General features: G+C 36.7%; 1 protein-coding gene across 1 annotated transcript; it reads right to left on the bottom strand.

Moving 5' to 3' along the window:
* Nucleotides 1-8,997: 8,997 nt before the first annotated feature.
* LOC125603210 lies at nucleotides 8,998-9,768 on the bottom strand. The gene has a single exon (XM_048774381.1). The coding sequence runs from the start codon at nucleotides 9,766-9,768 to the stop codon at nucleotides 8,998-9,000; it is 771 nt and encodes a 256-aa protein (XP_048630338.1).
* Nucleotides 9,769-22,246: the final 12,478 nt, after the last annotated feature.

Genomic DNA, 22,246 nt, shown 5'->3' with positions numbered 1-22,246 from the left:
TTATCTCTTTTTAAATTCAAATCACTAAAAATATCAAAAAGTCAGTATAGATGGGTTTTTTAGGCTTTTAAATCAACACTGAAAAATTACATGAATTAGATAACAACAGTTTTATAAACAACTGGATAAAATTTGACCGAGCCAAAGATTTTCACACAATATATTCTTTCTTCTTCAAATTGCGAAGAGCCTATAGGCACAAGAAAAAAAATCATAATTTTTGTTTTCACTTATATAACATTTTTTCTCCATTACACACGGAGTTTATTACACTACTATAAGCAATGGAGAACTCTATTCATATAAGATTCACATCTATGCATTTTGACAAAGATGAATTTTAGCCATCTTTAATTTCAGAATGGACCAACTTCAATCATATACACTATATTTTCTCTATGATTCAAAACTTACAATTTTAATTATTTTCTCTTTATTTATAACTACAATATAAGGTTATAAACTATATATATTATAAATTAATAATTTATTTATCCTTGAAGTCTAACGATTAAAAATAGAACATAATTCAATATAGATATATGATTCTATTAATAAATTAGAAGTTACAAATTTGAAATTTCTAGAAATATCAAAAGTTGTATGTTAGTTAATTATTTTCTAAATGATATTTATTTTTAATTCTTTTTGGATGAAAATATTTTGGATGAGGTGGATAGTTTCAAAAGCCTTAAATTTAGTCCCTTTTATATAGTAGGATTCATTATCTAGAAATTAGTGATGAGCAAAATAGCTATAAGTTTTGATTCGACTCATTACTTGTTTTTATTGAAACCAAAAGATCCAAATATCACTAACTTTACAGAAAAGCAAATATACTAATATATAATATCTATGAGAAAAGAAAAAAAATTATAAATACTAATATTTTTAAGGATAGATATCCGATCCGATCCATTATATGTATGTATGTACATATATTTCAAAAGTATATATATAAATTATATAACTGTTTTATTTAAGTAAGTTTTAAAATATTTTTATTTGAGTTATTAGAGTCATAAGAAGTTAATAACTTTAATTAATAAAATTCTATTAATTTTTTTTATTTGTACAGATCGAATTGGATATATGGTTAAATTTTCCAGAACATCAAATATCCGTATGGATATTGGATTGAATAATTAATTATTCATACGAAATACCTCTAAAAACCGGATATTCGTTTTTTGTCCACCTCCAATGGAAACAAACAGTTTTATTTATGGCAAAAGACCAAAGAAGAAGTCGTTGGCAACTTTTCACTGGTTTCTTATTTAATCAATTAATTTAGAATCTTAATTATCTGATCAGCTGGTTTTTGGACCGTCATTAGAGTTGTAATGTTCGAACTAAAATGGATACCAATAATTAGTATTCAATATCCAATGTATTATATTTGATATTTTCATATGTAAAATTAAATTAAAAAAAAACATAAAACACATTCCAAAATATTAGTGACAAATCAATTTTACCAATATATTTTAAATTTTATTTTTTCTTATAACAAAAAATATTAAGAAAATATAACAAAATCATGCCAAGAATTTTAATTTGTTTAAAAAAAATAAAGCATCAATTGTTTCATAATTATAATTTAATATGAACTAAGATTTTTTATAATCCGAAAAATAAAACTATATACTACTTTTTATAAATTTGATAATTATAGTATGTTTTATTTTTAAATAGGAGTATTATATAAAATTAAATATAGAAAATTATATTAAATTGGTAAGTTAACCTATTTTTTAATACTTTTCATTTACTCTAAATTAAATGTTTCAAAAATATGTATGTTATAAAAATATGTTGACTTTTACGCTCAAGAGGTAGTTTACTGTGATATTGATTTCAGTTATATCCAAAATATGATAGTTCTCATATGAGCGGAACTCTTATTTTATCAAATATATGTAAGTGTTGAGACTTTGAGTTTCCAAAGCATCATCTATATCGTTTTTTTTTTTTTTTTGTCGACAACATTACAGACTCATATTGACCCTGTAAACCAAACTGGGAGATGTTGATCCATGTGAACGACGAAAGACGGCTGAATCCTGACACTGCGTGCTAGGCTATCCGCCTTCGTATTTTGCGTTCTTGGGACATGAATAATCTCTGAGCGTATGACTCTTGATATCCTCCAAATAGCTTGCAAAAGCTTGCCATTCTTCTGGTTTCGAAACCATCTTCACCAATTGAGAACAGTCCGTTGCAAACGTAACCTGAGATTGTCTTAAATTTCTCATACATTCCATAGCCCATAGTAATGCCTCCATCTCTGCATGCAAGGGATTTAGAGATGCCCGTACGTTCCTAGCTCCCAACAGTCCTTCAAATCCTTTTAGAGTACTGAACCAACCCTGACCAGAGAAAAGATCGCCCTCTTTCCATGATCCATCTGTAAAACACCATCGTCCGGGAATTGCCGGAAGAGACGTAACCGGTACGTGTGTGTCCGTTTTCTTTTCGTTCAACAGCTGTGCCTCTGCCCAAAGTGTTGCTTCCGTTTCTGCCAACTTAAGAGTATCCTTAGGATCCATATCCAAATTACTAAATACCTTATTATTCCTTCCTTCCAAATATACCATAATATCCAAGCAAACTGATGATCCTCCAGCTGTGGGATAACCCGCCAGAAGAGATGATCCATATTCGTAAAGAGAGAGCTCGTGGGGAAGATGGCTGGATTTGTTGGAATCTTTGAAAGAGCCCAAACCTGAAGTGCTGGGGGACACTCAAAAAATACATGATTAATCGACTCCTCCTCCGCTCCACATCTTGCACAACATATCTCACCTTGCATCCCTCGCGCCTTCAGATTCTTCTTAACTGCTACACACCCTGAAACCAGTTGCCAAAGAAAATGCTTTATTTTAGGTGGACACCGGATTTTCCAACAAAATACCTTCAGTACATCAACTGTTGATCCCACCAATAATGGTAATCGTTCCCTATCCGGATAGATCCGTTCCACTTGATATCCTGATTTAACCGTAAATTTTCTATTATTTGTGAAATGCCATCCTTCTCTATCAACCATCTGATTCCTGCTCAGTGGTATTCTTTCTATAATTTCCACATCCTGAGGATCTACCAAATCCCGGAGAACCTGCGAATTCCATCTTCGCGTAGTGGGGTCAATAAGTGAATCCACTGTGAGATCGGGATACAAATTATGTTGATTTTTATTGGCTGGTCTCGGGCGAGTGGTTGGGATCCAAAGATCATTCCATACAGAGATAGAAGATCCTGTTCCCACCCGTTTGATTAGTCCTTTGCTTACCAGAGATCTAGCAGATACAATACTCCTCCAGCCATATGACGGGGAGAATGAACGGATCGGATCAAGAGGTGAGGCATGACGAAAATACCTCCCCTTGAAAACGCGAGAGAATAAAGTGTTTGGCTGTTCTATCAGCCTCCATAACTATTTACCAAGCATCGCTGTATTGAAGTCAGTTATATCCTTGAAACCTAAACCTCCTTCTTCCTTACTAACACATACTTTATCCCATGATTTCCAATGCAGACCTCTTGAACTACCCCCAGGGCTCCACCAGAATTGTGCTACCGCACTCGTCAATTTTCGTGTAATGGCCTTAGGTAAACGGTAACATGACATCGTATGATTCGGCAATGCCGTAATCACTGACTTAATAATCACTTCCAACCATTGACCCTGTTATTTAGACGATCCTGCACAAAACTGAAAAATTGAATCTTGGAACCCCCTAAATTTTCCGGTAATCCTAGATAGGATCCCACGCCCCCCAAATTCTGAATCCCCAAAATATCTCTTAGTTCTTGCCTGACCGATTCCTCAATTTTGTGTCCAAATTGAATCGAGGATTTGTCGAAATTTATCAATTGCCCAGAAACTACCTCATACTCCTTTAAAATCCTGAGAATAGTGTGACATTCCTCCTTTTGAGCCTTGCAGAAAAACAAACTATCATCCGCAAAAAACAAGTGTGAAATCGATGGGCAAGCTCTAGCTACCTTAATCCCTGTTAATTGTTTCCCTCGCTCCGCTTTCCTTATATTGGCAATCAAAGCCTCAGTACACAGAATAAATAAATAAGGGGACAACGGGTCTCCTTGTCGTAAACCTCTGTGTGGTACAATGAGTCCCCGTGGTTGTCCATTGAGGAGAATCCTATATTGAACTGACGATATACACTCCATCATTAATTTAATCCAGTGTTGATGAAAACCCATCTTCTGCAGTAATGCTTTAATAAAATCCCATTCGATCCTATCATACGCCTTGCTCATATCCGTTTTAATTGCCATATACTTCCCCTGACACGCTTTATTTGTCCGTAATCCATGAAACATTTCCTGAGTTATAAGAATATTGTCGGAGATCAACCGCCCTGCCACAAAAGCCGATTGAGTCTCTGAGACGAGAGAGGGCAAATAGACTTTCAACCGTTGACACAAAACCTTCGATATAATTTTATATCCCACATTACATAAACTGATTGGTCGCAGCTCCGTCATCCTTGTAGGCCTTTCTATATTTGGAATCATACATATATTAGTAATATTTAACCTGGAATCCATTTCACCCGATACCAGAAAGTTATTCACCATCTCTACCAAATCCTTTTTAATAATATGCCACGAATGTTGAAAGAAAAGCGCCGTCATACCATCCGGTCCTGGTGCTTTTTCTGGATGCATCATGAATAGCGCCTCTCTAACCTCGGCTTCAGTTGCCGTCCTCAATAACCATCGATTTATCTGAGGAGTAATCCCCGGTGTTATTTCCGAAAGAAAATCGTCAAACTCCGATGGAGATGTGGTACTAAAAAGTTCTTCAAAATAGTCTACCGCTACCTTTTCGACACCATTATCCTCTGTAATCCAATTTCCAGCTACATCATGTTGTCCTACAATCCTATTACGTACTCTTCGTTGCTTTGTCAAAGCATGGTAAAATTTTGTATTAAGATCCCCAGATGAGTACCACATATTTCTACTTTTTTGGTGCCAATACTCCTCCTCATCCCTATATGCCTCTTGTAACTTCCTGGATACCTCTAATATATCCTCCTGAGACCTAGTATCATCAGTTTGTACCTCCTCTAATGCCTTCTGCAAATCTGCAATTTTTTCCTTTCCATAAGGTGGATTATTTTTCCGCCATTTTCCAATTTGGCGACGAAAATTACTAATCTTTTCCACTATGCCATTTGCATTGCCTTCATTATATTTCGACCATCCCATTGTAATTGATTCCATTAAACCCTCTTGACCAACCCATCTCTTATCAAACCTAAATTGACCTTTTTTCCTTTGAACTTTATCATCGAGGAAAGCCACCAGAGGTCTGTGATCAGATGCCACCATCCCTAAATATTCAGTATGAGAGCATGAAAATAGCGTATGCCATTCCTCATTAGCGAGTGCCCGATCTAATCGACAACGAACCATTACTGCCCCCTTTCCTTTACCTCGTCTCCCTTGCCATGACAATTTGTTACCTTTTGCCGGAAATTCCAGTAATCCACTATTCCTGATCATATTATTGAAAGGTACAAATGAATCCGCACTCCTGATAGCTCCACCCTCCTTTTCATGATTTCCTGTAATTTCATTCAGATCACCAATAATGAACCACGGTTCCGATCTTGACAGTCCATATCTAGTTAAGCGTTCCCACACTTGTTCCCTCAAATCTTTGACAGGATCCCCATACACAAAAGTAAAAAAAGCTGTTTTTTCCAGCATCACTGCTTCCATATCTATCATTCGATTACTTGAATATAAAACATTAACTTGATAATCATTATTATAGTAAAGCGCCAGACCACCACTCCGCCCTACTGGGTCAACTGTGACTAAATTATCAAATCCAAAATGTGATTGGTATTTTTGAACAAACTCAAAATCCTGCTTTGTTTCCGATAGAAATAAAAAATCCGGTTTATATTTATGCCATATCTCCCTTAAATAGGCTGTAGTCCATTTGCTTCCCATTCCTCGACAGTTCCAACTAAGCACTCTCATTTTAAAAATGTGAAAAAAACTCTGTAGAGCTATGTAATTTGGGTTTAATGATATCCGAAAAACTCAACCACCATTCTGTAATAAACAAACAAAAATACGGCACCAATGTTTTTAAAACCTTAATACTCTCCCATATAGTCACTCTCCCCAAAACTCTCAGGCTGATCCTTCGATACAATAAAAGACCTGTAGTCCGTGGAATTGCCATCCACGTATACCGTGTACCAACAACCTTCCTCAGAGACCAAAGTGTGATCAATACCTTAGCCTGTCGTAAATGATTGCCATCCGGATAACCAATTCCAATCTTGTATGAATAATATAGCCTCTCTTTCTGGTTTAATGAGACCAGAGAACATGCTTTATGTCCATCCATTATGTTGAACCTTATTGATCTCCCGAAGACCCCATGTATCCCCACCGAACACCAATCCTCCTTGCCCCTATTTCCATAACGCATCACCATAGTATTCCTCTCAGTCCATTTTATCCATTTTCCGATAGACATACCAACCTTATAATTAATATTAACATTCATCCCAAGCCAAGAACACATCCAAACAAAGCCAAAGCAACCAAAAAAGCCAATATCATTCCATAAACCAAACTCATAACCAGATAAAACAAATAGCAAATAGCCACCACATAGCCAGATAACAAGCAAAACAACCACAAAATAAAATCTTAAAGAAATGCTCACAGAGCTTATTAAAGACCAAACATAAGAAAAACCAGAAACTCCAAAAGAACCACTCCTCAAATCTTCATAAATTTTACTATCCATGGGGCGCATTTAAGGGTTTGGAAGAGGTTGGTTTGGGGTGTAAGGGACCCTTTTCCTCCTGCGATCTTATACCTTCTCCCTGACGCTTGCCTTGTCGAGATTGAACACTCTTGTTCTGTGAAAGTAGCGCTTGAACAAACTTCTTCTTGGAGGTTCCAGCAGCCATGACTGTCTGTTTAAGCAACAACTTACGAGTTCCTTTCTTCTTTTCATCCTCCCCTGCTTGAGTACCCTTCTCTCCAACTTCCTTTGCGTGTGAATCTTCCGCAACCTCCACTAAGGCCACCTCCTGTGTCCCAGTAAGTTCCTCCATCTCTCCATCAGTTAAATTTTGGAAGCCATCATCATCGCACATAAGCCCCACTTCACCATCAATGTGATTCCCTGTCTCCTCCAAATCCATACCCTCATTCACTAAGCTATCATTACCAACTCCTATCTGCTTCTGAGCCAGCTCTAATCCAGTACCAATATTTTCCGAAACCATTGCAGTAATTTCACTATTCACCACGCCCACGGGTTTACTAATTACCTTAACCACATTGCCATAGCCTCTTCGATCCTCCTGTTGTGACAATTGCAGGTTGTTTGATGCAGAAGTATTTCCCTCCCTCGTCACACCCCTGTTAGCACTACCCGTGTCTTGTATCTCGCCCTCTTCTTTTGGCTCCTCCCGAGGACTCCTCTCACGTCGTGTGCCCCGATGACCCCTCTCTCTTGCGTCTTGCGTGTGGTTCCGAGGTTGCTCCCACCTAGAATTCCGAGACCTCATGTTTCCCTCATCAGCTCTGTTGCTGCCACGGTAAGTTGAGTATCGCTTGTGCCCTCTCTCAGGAACCCGCACCCACTGTGACTCTTCCTCATACATTTTTCCTTTCCCCTTCCCCTGGTAACTCCTCTGATCTTTACCCTTGTCCTGATGATTCTCTTCACTGTGGGAACCGAAATTCACACTGTCGATTTCCGTTTAAATAAGGAAACTAGGAAAACCCTAATTTCCCAGAGGACCCGGATATCTGTTAATTACCACACGTCAAGCAATCAGAACACGAGAATAACAACGATAAAGTATAATAAATCGAGAAAGAGAGCAAAGAAGATCTTATTCCGAATTTGCGTATGAGCGTTTACAACAAGGTATAAGCCTGGGCTCGAGAGCTGTCGGCGAGATTCCTAGTTCTAGTAACCCTAAGACGGCTAAACCTAATTGAGTCGCAGCTCGAAATAACAAAAACGGAAAATTGCCTAAATTGCTCTAAGTGCTAAGTTTGCTCTGAAAAAGTTCTTCCCCTTGCTCCTCGCCTAGGACTCCTTATATACTAGCTCCAAGGTCGGTTTACGCTTTTACTCTTCTGCCCTTAAGCCGTCATAGCGTAAAAATGGAGATATTCCATTTTTCCCGATCTTCACAATTATCTTCAAAACTTCCGTATTTATCCGCGGAAACTTGACATTTATCCTTTCTCGTGGGCCAAGCGTGAACCATGCTGTGGTTCACGGGCTTTTGGTTAGGAAAAATCGTAGGATGGGCCTCGAGTCGTGTTTTAGGTCCCTTTGGGCCGTCTTCCGACTCGACACGTTTACTACGAGTTTTCCGCGGTTTCTAATCCGCGAAGTTTGATCGATGAATTAGAATAGCGGGAAACATGGACTGAGCTTGCTACGGTCTTCGGGAGATAGCATTCGAAGGTTTGACGAGAATGCAAGGACTGGTGTCGTATCGATGTTCGGAAAGGTTCAATCGCTACACAGCGACCAAACTTTGGCTCGAGCCCGGTCGCTACGTAGCGACCGAGCGAGACGAGTGCTCGGTCGCTACGTAGCGACCGAGCTTTGGCTCGAGCTCGGTCGCTACGTAGCGACCGAGCGGGACGATCGCTCGGTCGCTACGTAGCGACCGAGCTTGGCTGAGCTCGGTCGCTACGTAGCGACCGAGCTTGGCTGAGCTCGGTCGCTACGTAGCGACCGAGCGGGACGGTCGCTCGGTCGCTACGTAGCGACCGAGCTTTGACTCGAGCTTGGTCGCTACGTAGCGACCTGTTTCGAGCCTTCGTCGGACATCTCGATTCTTTCTTCCGTAAAGCTTTTTCGTAAGAAAGAGTCTATTTTCGAAAAGTACTCTTCGGAGAAATTCTTACTTTCTTCCTCGGATGTTTTGGATATTAAATTTGTCGTAACCGTTTTTAACCCTAACATTCACCATTAATCACAACCCCTCTGTAGCTCCTGGCTCGATCCTCTCTCCTGCCCACCGGCTCATCTCTGATATCTTTCTTCTTCTCTGTGCTCTTTGGATTCAGTGGGCATAGATCTTCCTCGTGACAGAGACTAAAACAGAGTTTACAGAAGCCAAACAGTTTCTCGTATTTAAGAGAAACCGACACCTCTTCCTCATCATAAAATTCTCCCCCTTTGAACTCCACAGTTGTCTCCAATGTTAGCTCCTTAAAGCCATCAACCACGACACGCATCTTTCCATAGTCCAAATCCACGTCCGTTGTCTCGCCACTCGCATCTCCGATGCTCTGAAATGCTGGTGTTGACCAGAACTCTGTTGGGAGACCCTCCACTTTGATCCAAAAAGGAATTTCTGATGGGAAAGTTCTTGACATTCTTGGCTGCCACCGAGCCACTGAGATCATCCAGTAATCAAAATGGTATGGTTGTGACTCCAAAACCGCTTCAATGTCCTCCTCCTTCTCAAAATGGAACTGGAACATCCCCTTTCCCAAATCTGCACCCGTCACCCTCTCCTCCACCTTCCATATCTTCGGAATCATCACCAATAGCGCACCAATCTTTTGTTTCTCCGGGTTCATGCACCGCCCAATCAAGGTCATAGCATAACTCTTGATCAAATCAGAGTTGTCAAAGTGGGGAACAGAAACCTTCAGCTTTTTGCGGACCCCTTCTCCAGTCGTTGAAACGCCCCCCTTTCCCACAAGTTGACCCTGATTCATAGTCGCCAGAAAAGGAATAAGCACCCACCAGTTTCGTAAGATAGAAAAAAAGAACTTTGAAAATATGAATCTATAGCTCAAGACCCATTCCCTTATATATTGATACAAACTCGAATCGATATTGATCTTGAAATCTAGGCCATAAATAACCCCTCCATTCCACTTGATTCGTAAAATCGTAATCATCCGATTGCTTAACGAAATCAAAGTTTCCAACTTTCCATCAGTATTGAAAACCCAAATCCAGACTTTCCAAACTCCATAGTCACAGAATCGACTTATAGAAAAAAAAATCCCCCACTAGGAGAAGGAAGGTTCTCGTTGTGAAGATAACAAGAGCCTTACCTCGAATCTTCCATGATTGAGTCTCCCAATTCCAGATTTCCACCGATCCGAAATCATTACCCAATTGAACCTCCATAACTCCCAAAATCCGTATCACCACAAATCCATCTTGATTCCATACCCTGCCGATCGCGAAAGGAAGAAAGATCTCCCTGCAAATCCCAATTTCCCCATCAGTACCAGGATCCCATCCATGAAACATATTTGAGACCCTAGAAAATCGCCATTATCGTCGCCTTTTTTGTTAGAGAATATAAATAAAATTCTCCTCCTCCTCCTTTTCGTTATCTATATCGTTTTGATGGGCTTTTCATATCAAAAATTGGCTGAAAAAACACTGTATACGCACTACAAAAGAAGTGCATATTAAATCACTTAAAATGTATCACAAAAATAGTGATTGTATTTTAAATTATTTATTTATATAAATCATATCATCATACAATAACTAAAAAGAAAATATCCTCATCAAGGAGGCCCTCCACGTCGGCATTTAATTCACACCACTTATGAGTTGCCACGTTTGCTTAAACTCCACGTCCTTTACAAATTGGACAAAGCAAAACCAATCCGTATGCATTTTTCAGGCCCGAGTTTTTTAAGTATTGTTTGTGTAACATAAGCCCATTCTCAACCCACAAAAATTTACGAACAAACTTATCTTCTATCTACAGGCGGTGTCCCATCTCTTCGTCTACTGTTATCCTAACCTCACCGCACGTTCCAAGTCGCCGTATAAAGGCTCCCATCCACAACAATGATTCATCAAATCGAATTAATTAATGTAGCTCTTCACATCCCTTATCTTCCCCCAAACTTATCTATCCTCTTTTTGATTCTCACCACTCTATAAGCCTTAGATTATATATGAACTCAATATAAAGAAACTCTTCTTTATTAACTTAAGAAACTTCTCAAAAGTTAAGTTCTCAATCTCAATCTCTAAAACTCATGTGTTATGCAACACTCTCGCATATACTATATATAGAGATTAATGTTTCCATATTTCCTAAACTCTTAGGAAGTAACTTTCCTAAATACATTAGGATTGCTTTAACTTCTTCTCTAAGTTAACTTCATGTTTATCTGTAACATTCTCCCCTTTAAACTTGAAGTTAGCTTCTTCAACATCTTGAACTCCCACAAGATCTTTCATTTCCTTGAACTTGATTCTTCCTAATGCTTTAGTTAGAATATCTGCCTTTTGTTCAGCTCCTGGTATGTGTTGGACGTCGACTAGCTCGTTCTCAATGCACTCTCGGATAAAGTGATATCGTTTGTGTATATGCTTGCTGCGACCATGGAAGACCGGGTTCTTTGTGAGTGCTATAGCTAATTTGTTGTCAAGCCATATTACCACCTTCTCATTCGTTTTTCCAAGAAATTCTTCTAGGAGTTCTTGAAGCCATATGGCTTGTTTGGCAGCCTCGGTTGCAGCCATAAACTCAGCCTCACATGATGACAGAGCCACATTCTCTTGCTTTTGAGAACACCAAGTGATTGGACAATCATTCAGGTAGAATATGTGGCCTGTAGTGCTTCTTCCGTCATATTCGTCGATGTTGTGGTTTGAATCACTGAATCCCTTGAGTACAATCCCGCTTGTTTGCTTGTACACGAGGCCTAACGATGTCGTCCCTTTTAGATATCTCAAAACGGGTTTTAATGCTGCGCCATGTGATGCTTTAGGATCATGCATGTATCTGCTGAGAAGTCCTACACTGAATGATAGGTACGGGCGAGTGTGGAGTAGGTAGCGTAAGCACCCAATCTTACGTCTAAAGTCTTTCTCGTCGATGCTCTCTTCATCTGCCGCCTTTGATACCTTCAGACCAAATTCCATAGGAGTTTGCGTGGCATTACACTCGGCCATACCTGCTTCACTTAGGATCTTGTTCGCATATCTTCGCTGATTCAACGTGATCCTCCCTTCTTCTTGATACACTTCAATACCAAGGTAGTAGCTCAATAGCCCGAGACCACTCATCTCAAAGTTACTTGACATCTCCCTTTTAAACTCGCATATCAGGCCCTGATCAGCACCAGTTATCAGAAGATCGTCAACATATACGGCCACGAGAAGACAACGATTTTCCTCTTGCTTGCGGTACAATGCAGGTTCTTTCGAACATCTCGTAAACTTCAGCTGTCCAAGAACTTTGTTGAGCTTCTCGTTCCATGCCCTAGGGGCTTGTCTCAGACCATACAAGGCTTTATTAAGTTTATATACCTTATCTTCTTCTCCTTCTACCTCAAAGCCCTCAGGTTGCTTGACATATACCTCCTCTTTTATTTCTCCAAGGAGGAAAGCGGTCTTGACATCTAAGTGATGGATTTCCCATCCATTTGATGCAGCTAGAGCAATAATGAACCTAACAGTTTCAATGCGCGCAACTGGTGCGAAGACTTCCTCGAAGTCAATACCATGACGTTGAATATATCCTTTTGCTACTAGTCTCGATTTATGTTTGTTGATTCTCCCGTCTGCGTTCCGTTTGATCTTGAAAATCCACTTTAAACCAATTGGTTTGGCTCCTGGTGGAAGATCAACGAGATCCCATGTCTTGTTCTTCACAATCGATTTGATATCTTCTTCACAGGCATCACGCCATACCTTCTCTTCCATTGCGCTTTCGAAATCCCACGGTTCTTCGTTTAACAGAAGTAAGAGACGCTCTCCTTCCTCTTCTGCAAGAAGGATATAATCATCGAGATAAGCAGGTGTTTTACTGATTATGTTTGACCTTCGAGGTTGGTAATGCTCTGTTTCTTCATCGGTTTCCTCTTGAGAGTTGTGCTTATCTTCCTCGACTCCATCTTCGTGCACAACACTGCTACTAGGTTAAATGTTGCTTGATTCCTCAAGTCCTTGATTCCCATACTCTCCAAACGTAACTGTAAGTGTTTTTGTGTTCTTGGCTTCTTCACTACCAGTTTTGTTCCATTCTCATGTTTTATCTTCTTCAAATACTACGTCTCTGCTCACGAATATTCATTGTTATCTGGGATCAAATAGCCTATATGCTTTAGAGCCGGGCTCGGTCCCGAGGTGTACTAGAGTGCGAGACCTACTATCCACTTTTCTCAAGCTCTTTGACTCTATTTTAGCATGCACAATACATCCAAACACTCGCAGATGTTGGATATTAGGTTTCTTTTCTTGAACGCTTCATACGGGGTTTGACTGCTCAATGTTTTCGTCGCTAATCGGTTTATGAGATAGGTTGAGTGTCTTACCGCTTCTCCCCATAGGTAGTTTGGCACTTGCATGTGAGTTAAGATGCTCCTTGTCATCTCTAACAAGGTTCGGTTACGTCTCTCTACTACTCCGTTCTGTTATGGCGTGTATGGGGCGGTTAGGTGTCTTTGTATGCCTGATACTTCGCAGAAATCTCGAAACTCTGAGCTTGTGAACTCTCCCCCTCTATCTGTTCTCAATGTCTTAATGGTTGCACCGGTCTCCTGTTCCACAATCTTCTTAAACCGCACAAATTTGTCGAAAGCTTCTCCCTTCTCTTTCAAGAGAATAGACCACATGTAATGCGAGTGATCGTCTATGAGCACAAATATATATATCTGCTTCTTCCTGCAGTGGGTGGTGTTATTGGCCCGCAGAGATCAGCGTGTACGATCTCCAGGATTGTAGATGCACGATATGAGGTTGAAGTTTGAAAGGGTCGCCTTGTTTGCTTTGCACGCAAGCAAGATTCACATGTGTCTTTCTCGACTTTCAACTGAGGGAGTCCGGTAACGAGCTCCTCTCTTACCATGGTTTTCATAGCATTGTTTCCAAGGTGTCCTAGACGTGCATGCCAGACAGAGAATTCACATTGTAGTTGGGTTTGTAGGCACTTTGATTATTCTATCTCCATCACCACTTTGTATAATCGATTCCTTGCTCTTGAGGCTTTCACAATCATATTACCATCCTTATCGTGTAAGGTCAGGTAGTTCTCTTTCATCCTTACGTCACATCCCGATTCCATGGCCTGTCCGAGAATGATGATATTACTCTTAAGTGCTGGGATGAAGTAGACATCTGCAAGAATTTTTCTTTTCCCGTCTTGACTTATAAACAAAATAGATCCTTTGAATGTCTATTCTTGATTCATCTCCAAACCGAACCTTTCCAGTGATTGTTTCGTCGATAGAGTTGAAGTAGCTTCGATTTCCAGTCATGTGATTGCTGGCTCAGTTCTCTAAATACCATATTCTATCGCCATCGGTACTGGATTCAAATTCTTTGAGATTCACATTACGTTCATTGAGGTAAACGATTTCATGCATCATGAGCCTATCGGCTTCTTGGGTCTCGTCTCCATCCCTACTCTCAGTTGTCTCTTGTAATTTGAGTAATCTATCAGGACATGAGGCTGCAAAGTGTCATATTTTATCACATCTGTAACAAGTGATCTTCGTCGCGTCTCGACTGTCCCATAATATCGGCAACCTCGACCACGCCCTCTGTATTCTCCATACTCGCGTTGTGTTTGTTGTTCTGAATTAGCGTACATGAGTTTGCTTTGACTCTCCTGTGTATCTTCTTCTTCATCATGAATACGTTCTTCGTATGTTTTCAGACGACCTACAATGTCTTCGAAGCTTGTAGTCTTCAAATACAACATCTGTTCTATGGAGGCAATGATGTGAATGTACTTCTTACGTGGTAAACACGATAAGAACTTCTTCACGAGCTTTGATTCATCCATACTTTCGCCTAATGCAGCTGACTTTGATGATAATTCTGATAGCTTGGCCAGAAAGTCATCAATCTTATCAGTGTCCTTCATCTTTAAGCGGTCGAATTCAGTCATTAGGGTTTGTAGTCGCGCCTCTCGAACTCTATCAGCTCCCACATAACGAGTTTTGATCGCATCCCATACTTTCCTTGCGGTGTCGAGTCCTCCAGTTTGTAAGATCATTGTTTCCGGGATGGACTGAAACTGAAGAGCCGTCGCAATATCATTCTTGTCGCTCTCAGCAGATTCATTCTCAATTATCTCCCATACCTTATGAACCCTAAGTAAGAGCTTCATTCGAATTGACCACACGGTGTAGTTCGTTGCCGTCAGCATCGGGCAACTGATAGAGGATGATCCGCCATCCTTCTTAACCGTTGTAGTAACCAAATCACCCATGTCTCTTGATCGATTTTTCTCTGATACCAAATATAAGCCTTAGATTATATATGAACTCAATATAAAGAAACTCTTCTTTATTAACTTAAGAAATTTCTCAAAACTTAAGTTCTCAATCTCAATCTCTAAAACTTATATGTTATGCAACACTCTTGGATATACTATATATAGAGATTAATGTTTCCATATTTCCTAAACTCTTAGGAAGTAACTTTCCTAAATACATTAGGATTGCTTTAACTTCTTCTCTAAGTTAACTTCATGTTTATCTCTAACACACTCCACAGGGCCACCAAAAGAAATCCCATGCATCAATCAAAGAAAACGTCAAAATATACGAGATGGCTCTGGCTTCTCTAATCTTCAAGGCTGTTGTCCCAGGCTTAGGGGGGCGAAGCTGAACTTCAGTTGACATCCTTCGAACAGATACTCACAAGTTCCTTCGTTGATCATCTGTTTGCTGACCCTCTTACTCTTTATTTTCATATTTTCTGCTACTAATCCCGACACCTGCTGTTAAATTAACACACTGTTATTCATACCATCGGGTTCAATCCAATAAAATTATTAATTGAATATGCGAAATCTTCGAAGTAGAAAATCTGGGAGTAGTGCAGCAACAAATATGTTTACAGTTGAGTTTGCTCAATTCTGTTACGCCAAATAACTGTAAGTTCATATCTCTTATATACTAAATCACAAGTCACTACACCAATAATATTTTGCCACATAGATCAAGAAATAAAAGAGTTTAAATACAAAAACAAAAATGAAAAAATGCAAAACAAAATATTTACGCAAGAGACAAAAATCAAAAATATTATCATTCCATTTTGCGGAGCAGTTCCTCTTTCTAAACTCCATGATCACCACTCACTCTCCTAATAACTATCTCTATTTCCTTTAAATACTTTTTGAAGTTATCCAATGACCGATTGTTAACTGACACATTTTGTCTCTTTCTCTAATCACAAATCTGATGTGGGTATGGATTGATTCTTCCCAGAGGTAAATAGTTAATTTGTGTCATTTTTATGCTCTTGCTTCATCTATTTTCTTCTACGGCCTTTAATCAAGTGTCACTTTTCGCATTCAAGGTTTTCTTCAAAAGATCAAGCTTATATTCTGAAAATATGAAAAAGTTACTTTCTATTTTGCTCCCTTTCAAAAATCTCTATTCTGGTTTTTTCTAACGTTTATATGCTTGAAGAGATCGTATCCTATTACTAATTAGTATTGATTGATGCAGAAACTGAAAAATGTAAAAAGAGAGAAACTCCAACGCTTTATTGAGAAAACTATCAGCAAACTAAAATTACAGGTATATTATAGTATTTACTAACTTTTTTGTCCTAACGAATGATCATATTTTGCATGGTTTCCATGACACTGATATACGACAACTTCTTAGATTTGTTGAAAGGCCATTTGAATAGGAATTATATATTTCTTGGTTTTTTTACTAGAAATATTGAGAAAAAAATGAGAACAGATTCTAATTCATATAACTTTTAAAGTAAAAAACAATCATGTTGATATTGACTTATATAAGTGAGATTTTATATTTCTTGGTTTATCTATTACAGTGAATAGGTAACTAAAATAATAATTTGTTTTGATGTTTTTAGTTATTAAGTTTTGATCAGATAATTTAGAAAACAATGAAATTGACCCATGCATAGCATGGGAGCTAATACTAGTTGTTATTGTAAAATTGAAGTCTGTTTATTTATTTTGGGCCTGCACTTTCGTCTGTATATGGAGAGAAAATATGTTATGATTCGAACTGAGGCTCTTTGTACTATCAGATGTACTATCAGATCGATTGAAATATGATTTATATTGTAAATTGAGTTGTGCTCTAAATCATATTTCTGTGACAAAGATTGTGTGTTTCTTATGTTCCAATTTATGTTTTTTTTTCAGCCTGCAAAGCCTGAGACTGTGACCAAGCGGAGTCAGGTGGGCTTAATCAAGGAGAAGAATAATTTCATAAGGCATCCTCATATGTCTGCTTCATAATTGTCTATACATGATAAGAATGTCACAATAGAGGTTGCAGAGATCTGACTGTAACTTTGGTAGATATACAGTGGTATTCCATTTATAGTTTTTGGTTGTCATACAATGGGATTTGAGCGTAAATGTTGCGCTCCACTGAATAAGGCACTTCTTCTAAATTGAGCAGATGAATAAAGAAAATGGGTGCAAAAGTACATAGGGTGCAAAAGTATATGGAGCAATAAAGAAAATTAGAAATGGAACTTATTTAAGAAAACAGAATTGTGTTGATCCAATCGCTACTGGGTACTAAAGGGTTACTCTTACGTTTTGGTTGAACTTGCATTTTATTGATTAATGTCATTGAGGAATATACTGTTTCACTTCCTTCTTATAAACCATCAGCAAGTATAATATGTTTTCTGTCATGACAGCTTTTCGCCTAAGTTCATAGCTAAGAAGGAACAATTGATAACATGGTTGCTTGATTGCCTTGGTTAATCACTAGGTCTCTTAACTTTGGTGCAGCTTCAACAATTACGTCAAAAGAAGTCTGTCACAAACACTGCTCATAAACAAACAACCCGAAAGGCAGTACAAGCCAAGTACAATCCTCCAATCAGAAGCTCCGTCTATTGTGGCAGCGTGAGGAGCTACATACCTAAGTCTCATGTGAATATCAGTGATAAGATTATTAACTCCCCCACAAACTTCTGCAAATGTATCACCTTACGAGTATGTTCCAGTCCATGGTTCATTATCAGAACCTCATATGTATGAGATAATCGGCTGAAATATTTATCTAATACAATCCCTTAGCTTACCCAACGGCCGGCACTGTAGGAAGCTTGGATTATTGTTGATCCCTCTTTGCTCTCCACTACTACGACCTTTACAATGTTCGATTATTTTCACAAGCTCACAAGCAAAAGAATGTTTATGCTTATACATATGTTCTTGAAATTGTTATTTCTAATGCTAAAATAATAAAATCAGCATTTATATGATTACGATCGGAAGATGACAGATGTGTACATCACTTTTTCTGAGTTGAGAAAAAAACCAAATGCTTGATTGTTGATTTGGTACACGATAAGTTTTATTCCTTTCAACCACTAAAAATAGATCTTTAGACTAACATAAAACATTTTAAAAGTATGAAATTTTCAGAAAAAAAATTATCAGAATAAAGTTAAAATCAATATTAAATTACTAGCAGCAAGAAAAATTCAGATTAAAATTATTTTAATATCTAAGTTAAATTTATTTAAGTGAAATTTTGTAAAATAAAACTTTCATATGCATGAAACTGAATTTAGAAAATTTTTAGGAAATCATGTAAATATTTTAACTAACAAAATAGTGTCCTAAGAATGTAAAATCACTATCAATATAAACTTAAAATCATTGGGTAGTGATTAACATTTATAAAACGAAAAATCTATCAAATTTATATCACAAATAAAAAAAAACTGCCAAGTTACAAAACCAAAAGGATAAACTGAAGACAGCAATAACTAATTAATAAAACATATAGAGATATACAGAAATTATTATAATTAAACATATATAAAATGAATAAAACATATACAGTAGAACCTCTATAAATTAATAATGTTGAAACTTTAAAATTTATTAATTTATAGAGATATTAATTTACAAAAGTTTTTTTTTTTAGATTTTTATTTTAAGATATATTTATTCTAAGATAAGAAAATAGTTGATTTTAGTGTATAGACATTAATTCTCATTTTTTAAAATTTGACATTTATATTAATTTTATTATATTATTTGGTCTATATATATATATTGTATAGAACTTAAATGTGTTTTAGGTATACTATTACTAAATCTCATCAAAAATATATTAAGTATAAAAAAAATATTAATTTCATTGTGAATATAATACAAACAATATAATAATAGGTTCTTACTTATATAAATTATGTATACATACAAATTATTAATTTATAAACTTAATGGAACCATATATTTACATAAAATTTTATACAAAGTTATTATCTTATTATTTATCGATTTGTGTAAAATTTTGAACCAGTCCAAATTAGAACCAACGAAATTTATTAATTTATAGAAATTATTAATTTTTGAATATTAACTTATAAATTTCTACTGTAAATGGTAAAATACACATCAAAGAATAAAGCTCCAAAATAGAGAGGCGGAACGAAGGTGGAGATTAACTTACACACTTAGGTAGATACATAATAAAAAAAAATATGTAACATAAATGAAGATTTAATGTTGTTCGGAAGAAAAATGAAGATTTTATATTTAAATTTATTGTAGGTTCACATTATGCAGCTAACTATATATGATGAATATATATATATTTATTGAAGACCAAAGAGTGGAAAGGACAATCATATTGTTAACGAACATAAATTCTAAAATATATAAAGATCAAAAACTTAGATTAATTAGTCATATATCATATGACAAAAAATATTAGTCATATACCATATAATTTTAAAATTAATTAAAACAATGTAGAAAAATTAGTAATTGTCATAACACCATTAACAAGATTTTGCTTTAACAATTATATAAATACTATTTCAAATAAAATAAAAATTAACAAAAAAAATAAAATACAAAAGAATATACATCATACCACGTATAAGGTCATCGAAGCTAAAATAAAATCAAACTAACTGTTCACATATAGTGTGTTAGTTATGCTACTTATTTTTTAGTTTCAAAATTATAATCTTATTGTGTAATATGTAAATATATATATGATACTTAGTAAAATAATTAACAAATCCTACTCCAAATTTACTCTGTAAAAATAACAAAAAATAAAGAAAATTATTTAACGGGAAAAACATTTTTAAAAATTACAAACTCAAAAAAAGAAATTTACATTTTTGTCAAAATAATAAGTTAACAATTTAAAATATATAAACCGCGCGTAGCGCAGTAAAAAACTCTAGTATACATAATATGACACTTTCCTCTCTTTTGAAAGTGTCTACATATGCATTTTTTAATGATAGTGACGTCCGCGTACATTTAGTTTTTTTGGGCGACTGATTTGTTTGGTTTGAGTCTAAGGAAATAATTGTTGGTCAGTTCTCAGTGTTTGGTTCGATAAATAAGGAAATAATTGTTGGTCAGTTCTCAGTGTTTGGTATGATTGAAAAGAAAAACATGAAAACGCAGTGTTTTCTACTTTAGTTGACTGGGGCGTCATCGCTTTCCCTCTTCCACAGATGAACTCACCGTCTCCGTTTTTCTAAATCTTCAAAGTTTCTGTTCTCATCTCTTCACATTCCCTGAAGTTGAATGATTCGTAAAATTAGGAAATAACTGATAACCACCTTAAACTCTGTAACGATCCTGACCTCTTTGTTTCTTCTCCCGTCAAATCTATAAATAAGGGATGGTTGAGATATGGCTGCGATAGACTATGGATTTGATCCACTTTTATCCATGGTTTATAAGTATTTTAACTACTATTTATTATATTATAGAGTCTAATTATAGGATCATGAGTGATTTGGAAGAAAATGATGATTTTGGAGCATTTTGGAGATATTTGGAGTAAGCATCCGAGATGACCATCAAGCACGATCTTAGGTCGACATTGAAGAGGAATAATCGATCGATGTTCACATCATGACATTGATCGACAGCGAAACGCGCAGAAAGCCCGTTTGGTCTCAGCCGACTTAGAGCCCAAGTCTTCACCAATTTACAATATTACCTCTGACGAGTTTTAACCTAATTATATAAGCTTTGCCAACATGTTAGAGATAAAGTGTGCTTTCTTGTTTTACTATTTTCATAGCAAAGGTTTTTTAAGATTTTTAGTAGATTGGAGAGAAGATCCAAAGATATTTGTGATTGGAACTCCGTTGATATCTATTTATTATCTATGCAGTTTTTATACCTTATTGCTGTTATGAATTGCTTAGCCATGTCTGAGTAGCTATATTTGTTAGATTTAGGGTGTCAATAGGTTATGAGGGATTAGCCCCAACTATAGATTGCTAAGTTGTGATACTCATCTTTAGGATTGTCATTAATGCCTGCTTCTAGATTAGCTACCTAGAACTTGCCCTAGGAGTTGTAGACAAAAGCGATAGCTTGCATCTCACCCTAAATCCATCCTAACTGAGCTAAGATTGTTAGAGTAAGGCGAGAGCTGATCTAGGAAGCTTAGTGAGCACATTCAACCCGCACATTAATGCTTTGACCAAAAGCATCGATCGATATTTTAATCAAATAATCGGTCGACGTTGCAACAAGTGTATTGATCGATATTCTTCTAGAATCATCGATCGACACTGGTCATTAGAAAAACCTAGAAAACAAGAGCCTAAATGTTTGTTTATAAGTGTTGAGCTCTATAACATCATGCATACAACTTATTAGGCATCTGTAGGATTATAATCCTAATTACCTGAATAAAAACCTTAAGTCGAGCTACTTTCAACTTATTAGGCATCTGTAGGATTATAATCCTACTCTATAATCTTGTTCATTTATACGTAATATAGTGTTTTTGTGAATGTGTACAATTAAGTTTTATAATACAATTAAATTTTCCTGTATAATTAAGTGAATGTGTACAATTAATATATTGTTTATGTGAGAGTGTACAAGTAAGTGCAATGGTAAAGGGCTTGTTTCTAGTCTTCTTAGTTTCTCGTTCAATTAACATTTGTATCATTTAAATTTAACTTAAGTTTTTTTTTCAATGAGCGGCAATGTTGTAATAATATCATCCTCTTCGTATTAGGGTTTCTGATTTTCCTGCAAATATATCTCAAAGCCACCATTGATTTTTAACATGCAATCTTCATTATATTTTGTATTTTTACCTCCAGAAGTTACAAATATTATAAATATTATATTATTTTTAACATGCAATCTTCATTACTGTGTGACTCATGATTTACTGGTTTTTTTTATAACTGACTTATCTAAATTGGGAGAAGAAAACATATGAAAAAAAATCAAAAGAT

This window comes from Brassica napus, unplaced genomic scaffold, assembly GCF_020379485.1.
Source record: "Brassica napus cultivar Da-Ae unplaced genomic scaffold, Da-Ae ScsIHWf_30;HRSCAF=58, whole genome shotgun sequence".
Classification (NCBI taxonomy): domain Eukaryota; kingdom Viridiplantae; phylum Streptophyta; class Magnoliopsida; order Brassicales; family Brassicaceae; genus Brassica; species Brassica napus.
The sequence above is the reverse complement of the archived record's forward strand: the minus strand, read 5'-3'. Positions and strand labels throughout refer to the sequence as shown.